General features: G+C 41.2%; 1 protein-coding gene across 7 annotated transcripts in view; it reads right to left on the bottom strand.

The window, feature by feature from the left end:
* The window catches only part of TLCD4 (TLC domain containing 4), a 105,923-nt gene that overhangs the window by 15,405 nt on the left and 67,561 nt on the right, over positions 1-22,957 (bottom strand). For all 7 annotated transcript variants that reach the window (XM_047785236.1, XM_047785235.1, XM_047785240.1 and 4 more), the window contains exons 5-6: positions 22,623-22,717; positions 93-166 (exon numbers count right to left, since the gene is read on the bottom strand). In XM_047785236.1, the coding sequence (XP_047641192.1) occupies positions 93-166; positions 22,623-22,717 (169 nt within the window). The remainder of the gene's footprint in view (positions 1-92; positions 167-22,622; positions 22,718-22,957) is intronic.

Genomic DNA, 22,957 nt, shown 5'->3' on the forward strand with positions numbered 1-22,957 from the left:
AACTCTCACTTTTATATTTAGGGTCTTGGGGGAACATTTCCCCCAAACTCAACAGCTCCAGCTTAACATAAATAATGATATCAGGAACCTACCGCTGATTCACAAAAGGGGTAGAAAGTTCTGCAAGCAGGCGAAAATTCCCAATGTAGGCCAGCACTCCTTCACTCTGGATGATCAACAGAAAAGGCAATGTCAGGGGGTAACGTTCTTGGCCAAATTCCCAAAAATCAAAGACACATTCAAGAGCTTCTCAGCATAAAATAATGATCAATATAAATACAAATCAAGTCTGCTCTACTGATTTTCTGCTTTATGGAAACCCAGAAATGTCATGAGAAGTCGCCAGTATTTTTTAAACACAACATTTTGCACAGCACGTTCAGTTATGTATAGAATGTCCACTTAGAAAAACAGATTTCAAGCAGCTGTGTCACACTGAACTGAAGAATTCTGCAAAGAGCCATTCGTAACAGAATTCTCAAATTACTGGAGAAATACTGATCCAAGCAGCATGAATTTCAGAAGGTGGGGGATTTATAGCAATTAAACACCTAATGGGACTATAGTAAACACCTAATATATATTTGCTTTTTAGGACTGCACCCGAGGCATGTGGAGGTTCCCGGGTTAGGGGCTGAATCAGAGCTGTAGCTGCTGGCCTACGCCACAGCCACAGGAGTGTCCGATCCGAGCCGGGTCTGTGACCTGCACCACAGCTCACAGCAGTGCTGGATCCTTAACCCACTGAGTGAGGCCAGGGATCAAACCTGTGTCCTCATGGATGCTAGTCATATTCATTTCCGCTGAGCCACGATGGGAACTCCACGAATACATTTTTATGTCCATTAATAGATATACCTTAACATCTCAAAAGTATGTTTAACGTCCTAAGTAACAATATATAAGCCTGTGAGCAGATACATATTTGCCAAATATAACAACACAGGCTAAATCTTTTTTCTTTTTTTACAAATAAATTTTACTGGTGTATAGTTGACTTACAATAAACTTGTATTAGTTTGCGTTAGTTTCAGGTGTACAGTAAGGTGAATCAGCTATATATATATATATATATATATATATCCATTCTTTTTCAGATTCTTTCCCCATACAGACTATCATAGAGCATTGAATAGATTTCCCAGAGCTATATAGTATGTGACTGCGGGATCACATGGTAGTTCTATATTTAGTTTTTAAAGGAAACTCCATACTGTTTTACACAGTGGTTGCACCAACTTAACATTCCCATGAATAGCACAGGAAGGTTCCCTTTTCTCCACATACACACCCTCTCCAGCATTTACTGTTTTGATGATGGCCATTTTCATGATGGCCATTTTGACTTGCATTTCTCTAATAACTCGTGATGCTGAGCATCTTTGCAACATACATGCTAAATCTTATCATGTTTGACCTGAAAAAATCTGTTTGTCAACCAGATGATCCTATAGCTAAAACATATACTTTTGGGTTCTTTCTGAATTTAGAAGCAAAATGTATAGTACCTTCCACTAATTTAAGAATAAAAGTATAATAGAGTTAATACATGTCAGAAAGAAAACCAAAAATATACATTCCAAAAATTTTATGTAATCTCAAAAGTGTTACTAGGTAAATGGAATCATTCCAGAACTTGCAGTTAAATCAGAATGATGGCTACACATCACAGGAAATAGTCCCACCTGCCCGCAAAACATTAGATTCACGAGAACTTCAGAAACACTTTTCCTACCAGTTACACCACACTGACTTCCAAATGGGAACAATAGAAAAATAATAAATAATGAAGGGACGTTTCATTTGAAGATTTTTAGTTCTCTATGTAAATTATTTTAGGGATTAAAAATTGAGAGCTGGATTGCAAGAATTAGCTTTTCCAAGACAAATCTAAAACTTTTTATAATCTTAAATTCCTTGTCCTTAGTAAAACAGAAATGGGTGATGAGGAAGAAGACAAAGACAGAGGCCAAGATGAGCAATGTGCTGGGGGGTGGGGGCTGGGTTCATGATCAACATTTTAGGGTCAACAGGGAGTTCCCATCATGGCTCAGTGGTTAACAAATCCGACTAGGAACCATGGGGTTGGGGGTTCAATGCCTGGGCTTGCTCAGTGGGTTAAGGATCCGGCGTTGCTGTGAGCTGTGATGTAGGTTGCAGACGCGGCTCGGATCCTGCGTTGCTGTGGCTGTGGTGTAGGCCAGCAGCTGTAGCTCCGATTCGACTCCTAGCCTGGGAACCTCCATATGCCTTGGGAGTAGCCCAAGAAATGGCAAAAAGATGAAAAAAAAAATTTAGGGTCAACAGGTCACAGCCTTACCAGTCCAAAAACACATGACGACACGAGGGAAATAATTACACACATGTGTTATTATTTTAACATAGAAACACGTGAATTTGAAATTATACGTTATTCTGTACCATTTACCTCTCTGTTACAACAAATGCTTTTTTTTTTTTTTTTTTTGTCTTTTTGCTATTTCTTTGGGCCGCTCCCACGGCATATGGAGGTTCCCAGGCTAGGGGTTGAATCGGAGCTATAGCCACCGGCCTACGCCAGAGCCACAGCAACGCGGGATCCGAGCCGCGTCTGCAACCTACACCACAGCTCACGGCAACGCCGGATCGTTAACCCACTGAGCAAGGGCAGGGACCAAACCCGCAACCTCATGGTTCCTAGTCGGATTCGTTAACCACTGCGCCACGACGGGAACTCCTACAACAAATGCTTTTATTTAAAGAATAGGAATAGTTAATAGTGGTGGTCAGTAGTAATTAATAGTACATGTAATTAAACAAAATTATGGAAAAATACAATCTTTTAAAAATGTTTTCTCTTTCCCTTTTATTTAATCCTTTGTTAGATATTTAAATTTAGTAGGTCATGAGTTCCTGTCCTGGCTCAGTGGAAACGAATCTGACTAGTATCCATGAGGACGCAGGTTTGATCCCTGGCCTCGCTCCGTGGGTTAAGGATCCAGCATTGCTGTGAGCTGTGGTGTAGGTCACAGCTGTGGCTTGGACCCCCTGTGGCTGTGGCATAGGCCAGCAGCTGCAGGTCTGATTTGACCTCTAACCTGGGAACTTCCATATGTCGTGGGTGCGGCCCTAAAATAAATAAATAAAGTAGGTTATATTATGTTTTTAAGAAGTATAAATGTAAGACTTTGAAAAAGGAGAGTGTAAATAAAACAGGACTAAATAATTGTTACCTATATTTAATTTAAAAAACAATGATATCTTTCTCTCCATAACAGAGGATATTTTTTTCTCCTTACTTCCTTTTCCAATAATACTGTTCAGAAATGCCTATGGCCTTTAGGATATCTGTTTTTTTTCTTTTTTCCCAGGAGTAAAGCAACTACAGTTAAATATAAAATGTACTTTGACTTGTAACTCTGCTCCTAGAGGCCCACATTCCTGATATGACTTCAATACAATGATCTCAAGCTAACTACTTTCTCAACAAAAGTATTTAATCATAAAATACATAAAATTTACTTAACAGCAAGAGTAGGATTTTAGAGTTATAAGAATCACGTTTTTAGCTCTCTAATAGTATCCATCCACTTTGTATCTGCAGGCTTGTTCTGATCGATCAGCTCTTTGTCTGTAAGGTCCTTTGTATGCATAAATCCATCGTGCACACTATTTCTAAAATACCCATCATTTTAAAACAGTCCAAGGCACTCTGGATGGTTCCAATAAGATAGTTTTAGAGAGGGGGAAAAAAAAAAAGTCGTATTTAATGTAGCTCCTCTTTTTCTGGTCCCATTTTTGAGTTCTAAAGCAAACTTATTTCCAAAAAAAAAAAAAAAAGAGCCCTTATTTCATCATATAGTTTCTGTCACAATCTGCACGTAACATCAAACAAGGCAGGCACAGAGTTCGTCCTCTTCTAGCTCCGTACGGCCTCAACGACCATCACAGAATTCTGGAGAACGAGTACCTCGATACCTGTTTCACTGCCACCCTTCTCTGCCTTCTTATCCTCAAGCTATTTCCAAACTAAGGACATTCTTCTTGCCTCACACGCTGAACATGTGACTGTGCAGCCGGCCAACATTCGCTGGCAGCAGTCACAGCGCCTTGCAGGCCCATGTCCCCGGAGGTCACCTCCTACCACCTGCATAAAGTCAAAAATCTCAGTAAGCGCGTCCACAGGTTCTGAGTAAACACAGGGGAAGGAGACAAGCCTCGAGGTCAGAGGTGAGCAAACCACATCCCTTTTAACAGCTCTGCATGCTAAGCGTGTGGAAGACTTCGCCCTGGCAGTGACTTTTCATTTTCTTTGGTGAGAGGTTTATAGACTGAGTGAAATTTGTCAAAGTTTACGACAGCACTGTCTGCCATAAAATGCAGATTGATGAGCAAAATCTAATTTGGTGTTGGACACATCAACAATTTTTGTTTTATGCGGTTCCTTTAGAATTGTCATAGAAGTAAACAATTCAATTTGAAACTCCATTTTTCAAACCATAGTACCTAAGACCTAGAGGAACGTTTTTTTTTGTTGCTGTAATTCAATAAACCACTCGATATACCGCAGGAAAAAAAAATGATCATTGGTAAGATGTGACAGAATCAGCTCTACACCCTAGAAGAAGCCACGCACCTATTATCAAAATTTCCCCCCTTCTCCCACCTCCAGCTATTTTAGATAGGACCTCTGAATCAGGAAAAGTAGCTTGACTCAGGTTCACAGAGCAATCAAAGGAATAAAATGTATATATTTATATGGGACATCCAAGCTAATTCAATGGCTGCTATTTTCAGTAGAGCATTGGTGTCTTTTTGGAAGATGTGAAAAATACACATTGATTGACATGCACCTGCCGGTCTCATTCTACCTGCGAGGCTCCGTCTCCTCAGATGCTTTTACACTGGCTTCCCTACCAGGCCTGTGTTAGCGGTAGGGCCACCATAGCAAACACCACAGACTGGGTGGTTTAAACAGCAGAAATCTATTATCTCACAGTTCTGGAGGCTAGAAGTCTGAGATCAAGGTGTCCACGGGGCCATGCTCTTTCTGAATGTTCTAAAGAAGGAGCTCTTCCAGGCCTCCCTCTTTGATTCCTACAGTTTCTTGGTTTCCGGCAGCCAAACTCCCATCTTCACGTGGCGTCTTCCCCCTGCATGCACGTCTGTGACCCAACTTTCCCTTTTTTATAAGGATGCCAGTCATATTGGATTAAGGCCCAATCCCACTCAAGTATGACCTCATCTTCACTTAACTAATAATACCTGTAACGACCCTATTTCTCAAGAAAGTCACATTCTGGGGGGGGGGGGGGGGGGGCGAGGAGACACAATTCAACCCCAGATTCCTTTCTGCCTGTTGTCCAGTATGTTCTGCTTTGGTATCTAACTTTCTAATTCATGTGTATTTCCATCCATCTGTGACGACATATACAATGACATGTACTATGTGTATTTCTAAATAAATCATGTGTATTTCCATCCATCTGTGACGACATATACAATGACACGTACTATGTGTATTTCTAAATAAATCGTGTGTATTTCCATCCATCTGTGACGACATATACAATGACACGTACTATGTGTATTTCTAAATAAATCGTGTGTATTTCCATCCATCTGTGACGACATATACAATGACACGTACTATGTGTATTTCTAAATAAATCGTGTGTATTTCCATCCATCTGTGACGACATATACAATGACACGTACTATGTGTATTTCTAAGTATAACAACTACTATAACCTTCTTTATTGGTCATGTCTGAGGCATTCTGGGTTGGTGTCATAACTGTTCCCATTTTCATTATCTGAACTCTTAGAAAACATGGCCACAATCTTTACAGTGTTATAAATTAAACGAACACAATCACAATCTTTACAGTGTTATAAATTAAACGAACACTATCTCAATACAAATCACAACAGTTAATCCAATGGGCAATGTTAAAGGTGGCTGTTACTGCTCCTGATGACAAAACCCTTAAGCTGCATCATGCAGAGTGATATGACAATAGAGGATCCATTACTGGGAACTGCAAATCATGGTGCCCATGATTTTTTTTTGCATCACAGGGACGGCTTTCACGGGATGTGGGATTTTCAGTGGTAAAATGGTAAAACCAAGACAGACATGGGCGAGCCACTCCCATCCTTATTTTATTACAAATTCAATTATAATGCATTGCAAATGGCAGGTCAATTTTTTCACCTCACACATAACGGAAACCACATTCCCAGCTATGAGAGGTGGGAATGAATTAACAGCAAGTGTCTGATCTCTCTAACTCATCTAGCATCAACGAGCTACTTTAAAGACCCGAGGAAACAAACTGTTGTTCCTATTCCAGGTTTCTGGATATTTTGTGGGCTTATTTTCAGTTCTGGTGAATTACTTAAAATTTAGGTGGGTTTTTCCAATAGAAGCAGTCAGAATAGCTGAATTAAGAAGAGATCAGGAGTTCCCACCATGGCGCAGCTGAAACGAACCCGACTAAGAACCATGAGGTTTCGGGTTTGATCCCTGGCTTCGCTCAGTGGATTAAGGATCCGATGTTGCCGTGAGCCGTGGTGTAGGTTGCAGACATGGCTCGGATCTGGCGTTGCTGTGGCTCTGGCGTAGGCCGGTGGCTACAACTCCAATTTGACCCCTAGACTGGGAACCTTCATATGCCACACGTATGGCCTTAATAAAAAAAAAGAGATTCTGCTGTATAGCACAGGGAACTATATCTAGTCACTTGAGATGGAAGATGATGGAGGATAATGAGAGGAAAAGAATGTATACATATGTATGATTGGGTCACTTTGCTGTACAGCAGAAAGTGACAGAACATTGTAAATCAACTATGATAATAAAAATCTTAAAAAAATTAAGAAGAGATCAGAAGAACAAGTAATTTTGTTCAATTAGAGACGATTCAAGTAAAATTTAAAAGCTAAAATGATCTTTCTCTCCTTCCAGAGTTAAATTCTGCAGTGAACAGGGCAAGGGGGATGAGCTTTGAAAAGAGTAAACAACTATAAATAGCATGACTGGAGGAGAGGGACAAAAAAAAAATGAAAGAAGTTATTTTAGTGTGATCGTTACTTGAACCAGACATAAAAATCTTGAACATATTTTTATTAGTATAATCTTTCACTGCAATGGATTAGTTATAATCAACACTCACTCTCATTTCATAAAGATGAATTCTCTTATTCGTAACACTGCCCTTCTCGCCTCAAGTAAAGGCAGCTCTTCCTCCAATCCGTTATTCTTAGCAGTTTGCTTCTGATTGGTTTTTTAGGTCTATAGCACTGTAGGTAACTACACCCAATATTCAGATCACATGACAGTCCGCGTGCTATAAAATATTGTGACTTAATGTGTTCCTGTGGTCAGCCAAGACTCTTGCTGAATTACTCACTGTATCTTCCAAATAAATCATTTCTCCAAAGATGAGATCCAATACTGAAAGTTGTCTTATTTTTGCTTAGTTTGTACTTTATGGGGAGTTCCTGCTGTGGCACAGCAGAAACGAATCCGACTAGGAACCATGAGGTTGCAGGTTTGATCCCTGGCCCTGCTCAGTGGGTTAAGTTGCCGTGAGCTGTGGTGTAGGTTGCAGACACGGCTCAGATCCCACAGTGCTGCGGCTCTGGTGTAGGCCGGTGGTTACAGCTCCGATTCGACCCCTAGCCTGGGAACATCCATGTGCTGCAGGTGCCGCCCTAAAAAGACAAAAATAAAACAAACAAAAATTTGCACTTTATATAACTCCCAAAATATTTTAAAAGACACCTCAAAGTCATGTAAAACACTGAAGTATAATACTAGCAATAGTCTTGGTCTTAAACTTTAAGAAACAATTCTAAAAATCTCTCTAGTTAACTTTAAAAATGCAAAAATGTTAATGAAATATGTCTAAGATTTTTTTGAGTTTAAAAGATTATTTCTTCCAAATCCTTTCAAATTGGTATAGAATTAAATATAATTATTCTGTCATGGCTCAGGGGTAACAAACCTGACTAGGATCCATGAGGATCTGGGTTTGATCCCTGGCTCTGCTCAGTGAATTAAAGATCCAGTGTTGTTGTGAGCTGTGCTGTGGGTCACAGAGGTGGCTCAGATCTGGCATTGCTGTGGCTGTGGTACAGGCCAGCAGCTGTAGCTTTGATTCAACTCCTAGCCTGGGAACTTCCATATGCTGCAGGTGCGGCCTTAAAAAAAAAAAAAAAAAATTAAAAAAACCAAATAAAATTAATTCAAAAAATTACTATTAACCAAAGTACCAAATTAATATCAGATAAAACCTGACTTTATGATATCTTTAAGAATTCAAAGTTACTAATACAAATAGTATATTTGATATGCTGTTTTCACCTATATTTGGCCAAAATGCAAATTTTCCACATCTTTGAGAAAACTTCCCCCAGATTTAAAAAAAAAGGAAACACAACAAATGGGCAAAAGTTCCCGGGTGGTCTAGCAGTTAAGTTGTAGGTTTGATCCCTGGCCTAGGAACTTCCACATGCTGCAAGTGTGTCAAAAAAAAAAAAAAAAAATACATAACATCCTGGCCATTCTCCTGATTTCTTACCTCTTTCCAAAGAAAATGAGTTAGGTCTAGCCCAGTGGTTCTCAAAGGGTGGTGCCCAGACCAGCAGTATCAGCATCACCTGGGAATTTGGTAAATTTGCATAATCCTGGGCCCCATCCTGGGATGGAGGTAGGATCAGAAGCCCTGAGGGTGTCACGAGTAATCCAGTCTTCATAGGTCCTCTAGGTGATTCCAATACACACCGAGTCAGAGAAGCCTTGTCCTAGCGTAATGATGACTTGGGATCTCTAGGCCCCAAGGAAAGTGGCTTCCTACTTCTCTGAAATTGCACTTAGGGGAGATTTACAAAGGCCCCCATCAGAATCCACAGCATTACCAGATGGGCCTGTACACGCTTCTAGAAAAGTTCTTCCTGACCCCTCCTGTCTGTTACAGGACTTAGCCCCCTGCAAACACCTGCCTTCTCTGCGTCTCAGTTACTGTGCTACCACGCAGCTTAGTGCAGCACCTGGCCCCTGTTTCCCGAGTTGAACCTCACCTGCTCAGCAGCTAAAGGAGCATGGCCTGCAAAATCAAAATCTTAAAAGCGTCCTTCAGGCGGGTTTCCGAGTGGGCGAGAGCATTCTGATGACAGTATTAGTATTCCGCTCCAAAATGAAAGGAGGAAGATATCCTGATTTCAATTTTTTTTTTTTGGGGGGGGGTATTTTTAGGGCCACACATATATAAGTTCCCAGGTTAGGGGTCGAATTGGAGATGCAGCTGCTGGCTTACACCACAGCCACAGCAACGTGGGATCCGAGCCGAGGGATCTGAGCTGCGTCTTTGACCTACACCACAGCTCACAGCAACACCAGATGCTTATCCCACTGAGCAAGGCGAGGGATCGAATCTGCATCCTCATGGATACTAGTCAGGTTCATTACCACTGAGCCACAATGGGAACTCCCAGATCTCAATTTTTTAAAGGAATCAGTAGAACACAATGAGAGGTTTTCTTAAACTTGTTATGAGACAAAAATGACGTTTAGTTTCCAAACACTGAAACATTTAGATTAGTGAAGGCAAGACAGGAAAAAGCAGGTAGGCAAGTAAAAGAGGCAGGAGAACTTGAGACTCACCTAATAGCTATGAATCAAGAGGAGAGCAGCTAGGAGCAGGCGATCCATGAGCAAACCAGCCAACTGCAGAGTCCCTCCTGAGCCACACAACCTTCTGGCTATTACTGACTATCTCTAACCCCACTTCCGGATCTCTTTAAAATGTGAGGAATACTTCGTAATAGAACTGCTGTAACAGAGCTGTCATTGCTGCCATCAACATCCTCAAAGTTTTCTAAGACAATGGAAGGACAAGAGTTGAGGTTCACTGATAGATGGACGTGTCTCGGAATATTTGAAATGATCTATAACCCCAATACTCCCCGTAGAATTTCCATGAAGACTTCGAGGCTTACTGATTGCTTAGAAAGCCTTAAAAACTTACTCTATGGGGCAATTCATTATGATAATTAAGCAATTAAATTTAGGGAGGCAGGGCTAGTTAATAAGTGATCATGGGCCTGTGGTGGGGAGGCCCTTGCTCTCCTGAGTGACCTTGGGCACAGAGGACCTAAACCTAAGCTTCTCCACGTGTACAACGGGCAGAGTACCACCCTGAGGACAGAACCGACATGAGACTAAGTTGCAATGCGTATGAACGGCAATCAGAAAAAATACTAAAACGGAAAAGGCACTCTGGACCTCTCCCCGTTTTTTAGTTGGAAGTGAAATTGAACCTGGTAATTTTTCTTAACGTAGCTATAAGGAAGATTAAATAAGTTTGAACAAGTCCTAAAAAAGCACCTATTCCTTCCTGCCTATGTAGAAGCCTTCACCTCTAGTCTTTGATACCCAGACGACCACACAGGACTAAGGACCACGCCTGAAATGATGACGATGAAAGGATGAGACAGACAGATTACCATTACAGTTGGCAAGGGCTAAATACAGGCTCACAACAGCTATTTTACCGTAAAAGATAAATTATATTCATAAATCATTCCTCAAAAAGTAGTTGCTACTTTCTAAGTGTTGCAGGAAAAACTCCAGGTTGAAAAGGGAAAATAAACATGTCTAAGGGAAGGCACAGATGTTTTATTTACCCAACAGGTTAGAGCGACTTTATACCCTACTTGGCATAGCTATACTTCACCGAACCCACACTTAACCCTTCACGACAACCTGATGCTTATCAGCAGGGCGTGCGAGGGTTAAAATGGCCTCTCAAGATGGCCTATTTCTATTCCTACAATTTTCTAATCCCTTCTACGAGACCTCTCCCAGTTTGCCCCTCGACCTGGACAACTCTATGGCGAGGAGTGTGGCAGCATCTCCCAAAGCAGCTTACTGCACTTAGGGACCGCTTCCAGAAAGTTCCAGGATGACCCGGTACCCTCTTGGACATCGATCAGCCTCCTCCTGATCCTGGCTATCCAAAACCCCTTTTCTATATGATAACCCTGCAAATACTGAAGGACTGTCCAAGCACATTTCTATGTGTTTTCCGAATACCATTTCTAATTTGCTCAGAAAATCTGGCCTCCCCTCTCCAGGAGCTCCTGAGCCCTATTAACTGCCAGGAGTCACAAAACCAACAGACCCAACAACAAAAACCAACCAAGCTCCTGATGAAAAGAACCATTTACACACAATAATGCCTACACATTAATCTGTTAAAGCACATACATCTTTTTGAGGGCACAAGGTAAACTTTCTAAAAAAGAATTTGAGTAGAACAGGTCACTATCCTTAAAAATGTACATGTCATTTGCCCAGGGAGCCTACAGAATTATTTTTGAAAATAATTATGTATAGGCACAAATATGATGCTGTAGAAATGTCTACTCCAGTTACATACAATAGTGAAACTTAGAAAAACCCATAGGGAATTGATGAAATAGCAGGATATACCCATATGCCAGCAACAGAGGTAATGACACAACCAGATGGCTTTACAATAAAAACATTTTCAGAACTTGCTGAAGACTTAGAGAGTGAATCTCCTTTTTCCTCTCTCTTAGAAAATGATTTGAGAATGTACTGCAGCACAAGTGAATAAACCATGATATGGGATGCAGGAAACAGTGGCCCTGAACCGAGAGAGAGATGCTCGGGAGCCTGGGACATGAAGCAGCAGATCTCGAGGGCAGGACAGTGGACAACTCCAAGGGCAGGTACTGGGGGAAGATGACTGCAGAGATAGGATGCTCTCTTCCAGGATACTGAACGACACAAATACACGATACAGGCCAACGCAACAAGAAGATTGGAAGGCAACCAGAAACTCTAAGCAAAAATTAGACAGTAAATGTAATTCTAGTTGTGCCGTCAAATATTTTGACATAGTCATAATACTTTATTTTCTCTGGTGTAGGATCAACTGGATATAAGGGAACACAATATGACTGCAGAGTAAAAGTCAAATATTTTAAAAACCTGGCCATACAAAAAGCCCAATTCCAAATGACAGAAACTGAGAAGCACAGTGGGAGTCAGAGAAGTGGAAGGACAGAAACACAAAACCTTCACCTAAAGCACCAAGAGGTCCTACGAACGAGAAATACAAGTGTTCAAAAGCGTTCAAAGGAACTGAGAGAGAAACTCAAATTACTTTGACTCCACGGGAAGAAAGAAGGGATGGGAAACAGAGGAGTGAGAGCTCCATTCTTACCCATCACAGCAAGAAGATAACACACGGTATAAACAAGGACACACCATCACCTAAGTGACCACCGTCAATTCCTTCCCGCATGTGCACGGCGCTCGCTGCATCACGAGGTGGAGTCACTTTCCTCCCCTTGAACCTGGGCTGCCTCAGTGACTCCCTGGACCAGCAGAACGCAGCGGAAGCAACGTTCGGGGTCTTCTGCGGCTGAGGCATAAGCAGCCGTGCAGCTTCCTCCTGGGTCTGTTGGAAAACTGCCCTTGAGATGCTCCCTTTTGGTACACACTGCCAGGCTGTGAGGAGCCCAAGCCACAGAGACGGGCCTCAGACAACGAGCCGGCTAAGATGGAAGCAGAGAGCCAGCTTGAATAAGCTCCGTTCCACCCTGCTGAACCTTTAGATGAATCCAGGCCCAATTGCTACCTAACAGCATCCACATGAGACCTCACACAAGCGCCACCCAGCTTGCTTGCTTGCTTGTTTGTTTGCTTTTTTTCAATATAATCACAAACGCATGAGTCAGAGGGTTTCAAAGTTGGTATTTTAAATGATGATCTAATGGTCACATTGTTAGCCAGGGAAAGAGCCATCAGGTTGGTTCCTGTGTCCCTTTGACTCAACTCCATTAATCTTTGATAGGTTCCTTGCTTTCTGATACACAATTAGCAGAGTTATAGCGTTCTATGCAATACTCCACTAAGTAAAACAAATTCTAAGTTTTTGGTTTTGATCCCGTTACATGATATATATTCACACACAGCATGCTATATTTTCCTAAGGCACATATACAAATAGGATGCATTCCTAAGTATAAATGGTAATAAAGGAAATATAAATAGTCCTCTCTGGGCTGTGGGATTGGGCATTATTTTTTTTCTTTTTGCTTGTCAATATTTTCTAATCCTCAAATAAAAATGAATGACCTAATTAATTTTTTCAAATAGCTTCTGTCTGTACATTACTTACAGCTGTTTAATTTACAATGTAGCTGTAAGGGGTCTTTTAAAAAAATGTTTTTATTGTAGTTGATTTACAATGTTCCGTCACTTTCGGCTGTACAGCTAAGTGACCCAGTTATACAAATACATACACTCTTTTTCTTCCATTATCCTCCATCATGTTCCATCACAGGTGATTAGATACAGTTCCCCGTGCTATAGAGCAGGAGGGACTTAACCACTGTTTCCCAAATATATTCTTTTATGGCTCTCTTGCTACCCTTCTGCAGGGTAGAAAGGGTACCTCTTTTAGAGGGTCAGCCTTGTTCTAGTCTCTAACCCCGATCACATTCCCCCCACAAGACAAACCTTATTTCTAAAGGCCCTTTCCCCCTGGAATAACCAAGTATCACCCCAAACCTCGTAGCATCGACCAAGCACCCTCCTGCCCAAACTGGTTCTCCCATCTCCTTCAGGGTCTCACACGCCTCCATCCTGCCCTCTTCATTCTCTGAAATCCACATTAGTCACCCTGATCTGCTGAGTACAAGAGGGCTCTCAGATGAGTTTCTTCCTCATCAATAAAACCACCAAAATTAAGTTCTTCCTAATCTATCACCTGCCTTACTCCAGTAACCTCCGAAGAGATTCTCATACATCCCACCATCCGCTTTTATCTTATTAACACGCCAACTGCACTGAGTTATTTTGGGGCTGTGGTTACAGGTCCTACAACGATTCTGTGACAAGTGAAATGCAAGGCTGATGAGCTGGGATGTTCACCCCATCCAGCAGCCCCATCTTAACTCATCCGAACCTACAGCCACCACCAAGCCCACACAAATCCTGCAGGCTGACCACCCGCGTCCTTCCACCACCCACGAAGATCGGACCTCCTCACCTCATGTTCTCTGACCCAGAAAGCCTTCTCTATCTTTTTCTGATGAGGCTAAACATGCCCCTTTTTTTTGGTCTTTTTAGGGCCGCACCTGCAGCATATGGAGATTCCTAGGCTAGGGTTCAAGTTGGAGCTGCAGCTGCCAGCCTACACCACAGCCACAGTAACGCCAGGTCTGCGCCAAGTCCGTGACCTACTTCACAGCTCACGGCAACGCCGATCCTTAACGCACTGAGCGAGGCCAGGGATCAAACCCCTGTCTTCATAGATACTAGTTGGGTCCATTACCGATGAGCCATGCTGGGAACTCCATTTTTTGAAGACTGAGTTCCATCTATCTCAAAAGCTCTCTTGGAAAATTCCAAAAAAACATAAATATATATAGGAAAATTTATGCAGTTTATATAAACCGCAAAAATATATGTAAGTATTGTCAATAGTTACCTCTGGAGAATCAGACCTAGAAAACTTTATCCTAAGTCTTGTATGTCTACAATCTCGGAATTTTTTAAAAATAAACATCCATGTTCAGACCAAAAAAAAATGGAAATTAACACTCATCTTTCCTGTCCCTGAATCACTATAGCATTATTGTTTATCACCAGGTGACGTGTGACGTGAATTTTTTTAACATAGCTTCCTATATTTAAATCTTAGCATCTGTGGGATTCAATTAGGGAGCTCTCATAGTCTTAGTCCCTACCCCTTACCTACTTAGTTGCGAACCACGGTGAGCCAGGGAGCTAAGCTTCGGTAGTCTGACTTCCACACCCTCTGATCCTGTAGATCCGTGACTCTTGATCTCTGAATTTGATTTACCCATGAGGAGTCAGCACCACGTGTGGTATGTGCTTCCACAGGCGTGGGGGGGCCATTAGATAAGCTTTGGGTTGTGTCCAGTCCCTTGCGAACGTCTCCTTACCCCACCAAGAAAACCTGCTAAACTGCAAGTGAGATAGACGCCAGTAAGAGGACAGGATTAATTCCGCTCTAAATTGCAACACTGTATTGTTAGTAAATTTTGGCAAAACTCACAACTGACTTTGGGTCAACGTGGCGCATCCCCTCTGCCACCAACCTTTAAGGAGCTTTGCCTAGAGCAAAATTCACAGTGGCCGTGGCCTCTGCATGGCTCTGTGAGGGAAAATAGAACAAGATTTGCCTGATCCCTTCCAGAGCTTAAAAGAAAATTCTTTCAGCCAGTGATTATGAAAATCTGGATTTTCTTACCACGGGGAAATTTAATTTCTATGGGCCAAGAGTGGCTTGGGTCAGGAATTTAGACAGGGAGAAAGATAAATAAAATTATCATGTACTTATTATGGCAGCAATTATGAGGTCCTTTTGCTACACTGTTTGGACTGACCCAGAATCTTAGCACAGTTCCCATAAGAAATCTTTTCAGAGGACCATCAATCTAGAGACGAGATTTGGGAATAAAGTCCGCCCTACACTTAATTACTCCTTGTATAACTTTAATCATTCGAGGTTTTTGATTATTTACTTAGAAGGTAAGAGTTGAAGGTTTGAGCTAACACACAGGACTGGATTGCCAAATCAGCCTTGTGAAACAGTGACCTTACCTGGAACTAAGCTTTCCTAACTGCCACAAGGATGGAGCCTATCAAATAATCCAGAGGAAGCAGAGGCAGGTTTGGGACAGGAACGGCAGCTAGCAAGCCAGGGCCGCCCTGTGCTGAACACACAGCTCTGGCCCAGAAGGGATGCAGGCTCCTCTACTAGGTGAGGTTCATAAAGCTCCTCACACAGGGGGAAGAGTTTTATTTTATAAAACATCCCCGTTCTCGACCTCCAAAAAGGTGTCCAGGTCCATGACATTCTCCAAGGAGCCAGGCCTCGCACAGCCCCGGTTCTCTTTACTGTAGGTAATCCTTGGCCAGGGACAGGCTAAAGGCATTTCAGAGTTAAGATCTCTCTCTCCTAATAAAAGGCAGTCCATACCCTATTTATGCGAAGGTCCTGGTGACAAGGAGATTAGATCGGGTTACCTGCCTTCTTTTCTTCCCCTCTCTTTTTCCCAAAAAGTGACCAGATTTGCAGGCCAGCTGCTTCTTCGGCCAGGGTTCCCGAAGAACGTGGTGACAAAACAGGGCTTATTTTTTCTTGCTCACTGCCCAGCTCTCTGGCATTCGAGCCAAATCAAATCATTTCATCAAAACAATTGAATCGAAGAAGCTCAGAATTAGAACAGAACTCTAAAGATGAGTTAGTGCAAGCTCCTACCCAAAGTTTCTCCTTATGGAACCTATTTTTATATCTATCTGATTGAAGATATCTTCAGGAGGAAAAACCACTTTAAAAGGCCGTTGGGAGAAACTTCTGTTCACCAGGGATGTCTTTTCTGTAAAACCGAAGTCTCCCCGACCTCTCCTTACTCACCATCCCTGGTGGTCCCAGTTCCAACGTCTGAACTAAACCAAAATAAGTCTACTTCCCTCTTCCACTTGACAGCCCCTTCACATTTCCAAGGACATTTCAAAGCCATGCAGATGTCCTTCAACTTATCTTTCCTATGCTGACCTCTCTGGGTCTTTCAGTTGTTTATCCCAGGGCAACAGCCACCTAATCTAATCTCCCCTCTTCAGTTATCTGGCAGCTCACCCCTGGACTCAGCCATTTTAGAGACTCCAGATGCTGTGGGCGTGATCTAACCAGAAAACTGTGATTCTGCCTGAATAGGATACCATACTTCCCCTAATAGAGTACACATTTAAAAACAGCTATCTTTTTTGGCGGATGTGACCTGCTATGGGTGCAACTACGACGGTGGTCATCCGCCCCTTCCAGGTGGTCCCCCTCCTTGGATACACAGTCGAACCCAAATGCAAAACTTGACATTCATCACTCTTAAGTTCCACCTATTTGTTTCAGCTTATTATTCCAGGCTGAAACTTTAAAAAATGTAATAAACCACCCAACATAGTATTAGTCCCCCTTCCTAGCCCTGCTGCAGTCATTTGATAAGCTTGCCGAATTTAAACTTTATTTTAAACTTGAAACACACATAACCCCCAATCTACCCTTTTAACCACTTTCAAGTGTACAATTCGATGGCATGAGGTGCATTACTGTTGTTATGCTACTATGATCATGATCCGGCCCCAGAACTTTTTTATATCCCACATTGAAGCTCCAACTTGGACACAGTAACTTCCCAATACCTCCTCCCATCCAGTTCCTATCCTGTTTCCTGTCTCTAGGAATTTGACTACGTTATAGGTGCCTCAAGTAGGAAGGAACCGTACCATAAGATTTCTTTTTACAAAAATCTAATTAGGAACAAAACATTGACCAGCGTAAACAGCATAATCCTCTTGGCCGCCATCTACTTTATCACCACACATCAAGTCCAATATATGAACTGGTTTCTTTCCTGGTGACTAGAGGAAAATAGGTCTCAAAAATCAAGCCAGCTTAGAGAAAGAAAGGGAGACAGTTCCACTAAGATAATCCCGCTATGCAAATCAGAGGCCAGGGTCTGTGCCCCCAAGAGAACATGAAGCAGGAAACACAGAACCAGAAAGAAAGAGAAGAATTCCTTCTTGACTGAAACTGAGAATGGCTTGGAGGGGCTTTGTTATGTTGGTGACCTATGGGAAATGGTCACATCTGGAATCTGATATTAAAAATGCCACATTGAAGCAATTCTAAAACCCCAAACACATACATATATATGTAATAGTTGTGGATCTTTAATACACATACACACCTATAGAGCACGTGTTTCTAAAAAAACTGACCACTTTACATTTTTACCAAGGATAATCCCTCAACTAGTAGGAACAGTTATAAACTAACTGTATAATGAGCTTTTCTTTTTTCTTTTCTTTTCTTTTCTGGCTGCCCAAGACCATGTGGAGTTGCCCGGCCAGGGATCGGATCCAAGCCACAATGGCAAGCTATACCACAGCTGTGGCAATGCAGGATTCTTAATCCCCTGTGCCAGGCCGGAGACAGAACCTGCATCCTGGTGCTGCAGAGACACTGCCAATCCCACTGCAACACAGCAGGAACTCCTAATGGGCTTTTATATAGATTTGTCTAAGTGAACTATAGAAAAACTAATAAAACAGTTTCTAAGACCTAGTTCTGCCAGTCTATTGCCTATTACTGTATAAGAAAACTGAGAATCTTTTATTTCAGTAGGGTGAAAAAATGTTAACATTCTATACAAGTTTTAAAATATTTTTCTATGATTTAAATATTTATCATGTTTTATTTTATGTATATGTAGCGGGAACTAGAAATCACAAAGACCTTAAACTAGTGAATCTTGCGTTAGTGAGCTATATTAATTTTTGAAATTCTATTATCTTGAAATATTGCTATAACAGTCACTATAGTTACCTAAAATTTTTCTTTAAGGCTATCTCAATGGGAGAAAAAAAGGAAATACATTATTTAAGTGTGACGGAGAATAGGCAACACAATTAAAATCATTGTAAAACGGTAGTTTTTCTTTTTTAACACTGTTAATGATAAAATGTTAGTGAGTCACGACATTTGTTTCACGGCATTGTGGAAATTTTTCTTCATTTTTTTCATTGTTCTTTTTGGGCTGCACCTGCAGCATATGGAAGTTCTGAGACTGGGGGTTGAATCAGAGCTGCAGCTGCTGGCCTACACCATAGCCATGGCGATGCTGGATCCGAGCCACATCTGTGACCTACACCTCAGCTTGCGGCGACGCCAGATCCTTAACCTACTGAGCAAGGCCAGGGATCGAACCCTCATCCTCATAGATACTAGTCAGGTTCTTAACCCCCTGACCCACAACGGGCTCTCCTGGAAATTTTTCTTTAGACTAAACATAAGACCAGTATTTTTCTACTTCTTGTCTCCTCATGTAAAAATTACAACTTCACATTATCTTACATAACAAATCTCATTTTTCCATACCACTTCATACTTACATGCTTGCAAAATGTTTTTAAAATATAGATACTTGGGTAAAATATTAGACAAAAAAACAAAACTCCTCATGTTCAAAGTATCGCACCACACCTAACACCCTTAAATAAATATAACAAAAGGTATCTGAAACTAGATTCTGGGTTTAATGATTAGAGCCCAGGGGAGTGGACGGATGCAGAAGAGTTGGCAAAGTATGCACAGGCTCAGTGATTTTCTTAACAAGTTTAAAAGTTTCCCAAATATGCAATAACTCGTTACCTATAAAGGTGTGTTTGACTGGGGAGAGGAGGTGATTCACAAGGAACACACACACAAAAACTAGGGCTACCCAAGAAGTGGGAAAGGGAGAGAAGAGGGCGGTTTACCCCTAAAAACAGGACATTAAAGCATAAATGTGTTCTTCTTTTATAAGAGATTAGCAGGCCATATTTTCCCTGATAATGAATATCCTGTCCAAGAGGTGAAAGCTAAATATCAGGGGAAAGCTGCAGGATTTTCACCCTTCTCTGCAGGCAGAAGAGAAGGTTTCTTCAGCTCCACATCAACCCATGAAATCATTTTAAAGCTTGGGTAAATATATTAGAGAGAGGCTCAAGACATTATGTAACCTACTTACAACCTACAAGCCCCCAAACTCCAAAGAATCTTACTTCTGTTACATCAGATAAGGTATAAAGTTGTTATTTATATTCAACTATTCGGTAGGGCACGTGTTTAAAACCTATAGGTAATTAGCCTCTATTCTTCACTTTAAATTTTATTTAGTTCCAATTGGAAACCCTTCTTCAGAAAAAAGCCTTACTATAAACAACTTAAATAGCTGCAGCACGATCAAGGCAAAGTGATTTCCAAATTCCAGTTCTCACCGCATAAGGGATAAGAATTTCATAAAAGTTTATACAAAATAATAGTAGGAGTACCTGCTATTGGTATTTTGTTAGCCTTACTTAAAATTCCTAAAGTGATCTGGGAATTCACCACATGGGAAAAAAAAGTCCTTATATTCAAATAGTAAATATAAGATCAACAAATAATATAGGATCTCTATAAACGCTTATCATTTGATCAATTTTTTTTCTGTTGTGTTTCCCTGCAAATGGATTCAGTGAAATCAGATACATTGATTTAGTACCATTCATTTATTTCATACAATAGACCACAGGAAAACATATCAAAAAAGCAACCATCGCTTGAAATGTTTCCCTTTGATTTTTTCTGAGTAGCTTTACTAAATTAGGCCACAGTTAGTTGCTTTTTTAAAAATGCAGCATGCACTTCATTGATTGTTTTTTTTAATGAAGGCATAAGAGGTCCAAAGAGAAAACAGTATTCATCCCACATGATGAATATTCAACTTGCTAATCCACGCCACTTGCCAAGCTGCGATCTCAGTGGCCAAGAGAACTGCAATTCATAGTCACCACACTTAGAAACGCATGTAAGCGACCCATTCTCTGTCACCAGTTTCTGTTCTTTTCCTAGCACGGTGATTATTTGTGACTCATGTTCAGAGACCATACTTCTAACCTGAAGCAGGATTTTACACTCACATGGGTACCCACTCACATTCTTCCCTGAGTTAACCACTCTTGTGCTGGTTTCCATGTCTTTTTGGCAGAAATGTTTAGAAACCAAAGTGCTTGTATTCCAATGATCTAACACCTGTAACAGGTAGAAGTCTGTATGTTATAACCACCTAGAAGCCATTAAAATCTAAAAAGGAAGACAAGGAAATATACACTAGGAAATGACAGTAAAAACAACCTATTTCTAGAGTTCCCATTGTGGTGCAGCGGTTAACGAATCTGACTAGAAACCATGAGGTTGCGGGTTCGATCCCTGGCCTCACTTAGTGGGTTAAGGATCCGGCGTTGCCGTGAGCTGTGGTGTAGGTTGCAGACACGGCTTGGATCCTGTGTTGCTGTGGCTGTGGTGTAGGCTGGCGGCCGTAGCTCCAATTCGACCCCTAACCTGGGAACCTCCATATGCCTTGGGTGCCGCCTTAGAAAAGACAAAACAAACAAACCTATTTCTTCAGAAAAATAAAGGGATAAAGGGATTATGGATACCTATTGGGCTATATAAGCACTTATTGATAACATTAAAACCAGCATAGTTTTTAAAACATTTACATTAATTATTTAGACTTATGACTTCAAATGGGTGACATAGAGAGATGTTTTGTTTCTTTGTTTGTTTTGTTTTTTCTTTTCTTTTTACAGCTGCACCTGTGGCATGTGTAAGTTCCCAGGCTAGGGGTCAAATCAGAGCTGCAGCTGCCGGCCTACACCACAGCCATAGCAATGTGGGATCTGAGCCACACCTGGGACCTACACCACTGCTTGGGGTTGCTGGATCCTTAACCCACTGATCAAGGCCAGGGATAGAACCCACAGCCTCATAGACACTATGTCAGGTTCTTAACCCACTGAACTACAATGGGAACTCCTAGAGAGATGTTTTGATATATCTTATTCTTGCAAAAATAATGCCAAATTGATGTCTTATTCACCAGCTATCTTTATGTGGGTGAATACAAAGAAAAATAGAAGAATAGAATGTATTCATATACATTTATATGAGCTTTTTTTGTTTTGTTTTTTTTGTCTTTTTGCCATTTCTTGGGCCGCTTCCACGGCATATGGAGATTCCCACAGCTCACGGCAACGCCGGATCGTTAACCCACTGAGCAAGGGCAGGGACCGAACCGGCAACCTCATAGTTCCTAGTCGGATTCGTTAACCACTGCGCCATGACGGGAACTCCTATATGAGTCTTTTAAAAAGCCCTCAAAGTGGTCACTAATGTCCAAAAATACAGAGGTTTTAGTTAATACCAAATAATAATAATAATAAAAAAAGCCAGTGGTTACATTTACATTTTAAAACAGAGAAAACATGTGATACATATCTATGTATTACATAGAACTTATCCTGTTCTAGTTTACATGAGTCTATTATTTCCTAATATCTGTCTTGGGTTTGTCAGTATATCTCAGTTGAAAAATAACTGATTGAGGAGAAAGGTAGCCAAGATGCTAGGGATATAAAATTGTTAATTTACAAATGCATAATGTAGAAAAGTGATTCAAAAATATAAAAGTTAATATGCATTAGTGCCTGAGATCTGCTAGATCCTCCATTAGCTCAGTGCGGAATTCTGATGAAATCTGGGCGAAACTGCCACCCCCCCCCCCAGGCTACTTAAATATAATAATGAATGTACATGGAATTGCACATGGAATTAAACAGAAAAGAAATATGCTAGCTGGTTATATGGGAATCTATACCTAGCTCTGATTGTTAAAACATAAACACATCTAGAAAGACAGCAAATATCAATGGCCACACGATCCTAAAGGTTTTAAGAAAATATTCAGGAAACTGGGGTCACCTGCCTTTCTCAAAGTTCATGAATCCAAAGACACACTAATACGAATACACAAGTAAAGCTCTTCTTTTTGTTAATAAACAGGGTAACATCCCCAGAGTGATCCCTGAGTGCATGTGGAGTTGGTCTGTATAAAGTAAGAATTATATGTTTAGATTTGCCTTCTCCCTTGAGTCATTACTCCCAGTCTTGTCTGCTGGTCAGGCTACTGAAAATCCTGGCACTCACCAGTATGAAGTAGTAGGCATACAGCGCTGTACAATGATGAATTATATAATACTTGTCACCAATCACTTTCCAATACAAAATGAGAATAAACAAATCTGTAAGAAGGAAATGTAAGATATTACACAGCAAGAAAGCATCGTTGTTTTTCAAGAGTATTTAACTTTCTCCTGACAGCTCGTCAGAGTCCACTCTGAGCTCTTGTCTCAGATGTCAGGAGTCCAACTTCCCTCTTCCACTAAGGATGTGCTTCCATGCAACTGTCTCCCTCACGCTACTGGGACTCCTCTGGGCGGAGGACCAAGGGTGGGGATCCAGCATAGTGCCCGGCATAGACG

The sequence above is a fragment of the Phacochoerus africanus genome, chromosome 6, assembly GCF_016906955.1.
Source record: "Phacochoerus africanus isolate WHEZ1 chromosome 6, ROS_Pafr_v1, whole genome shotgun sequence".
Classification (NCBI taxonomy): domain Eukaryota; kingdom Metazoa; phylum Chordata; class Mammalia; order Artiodactyla; family Suidae; genus Phacochoerus; species Phacochoerus africanus.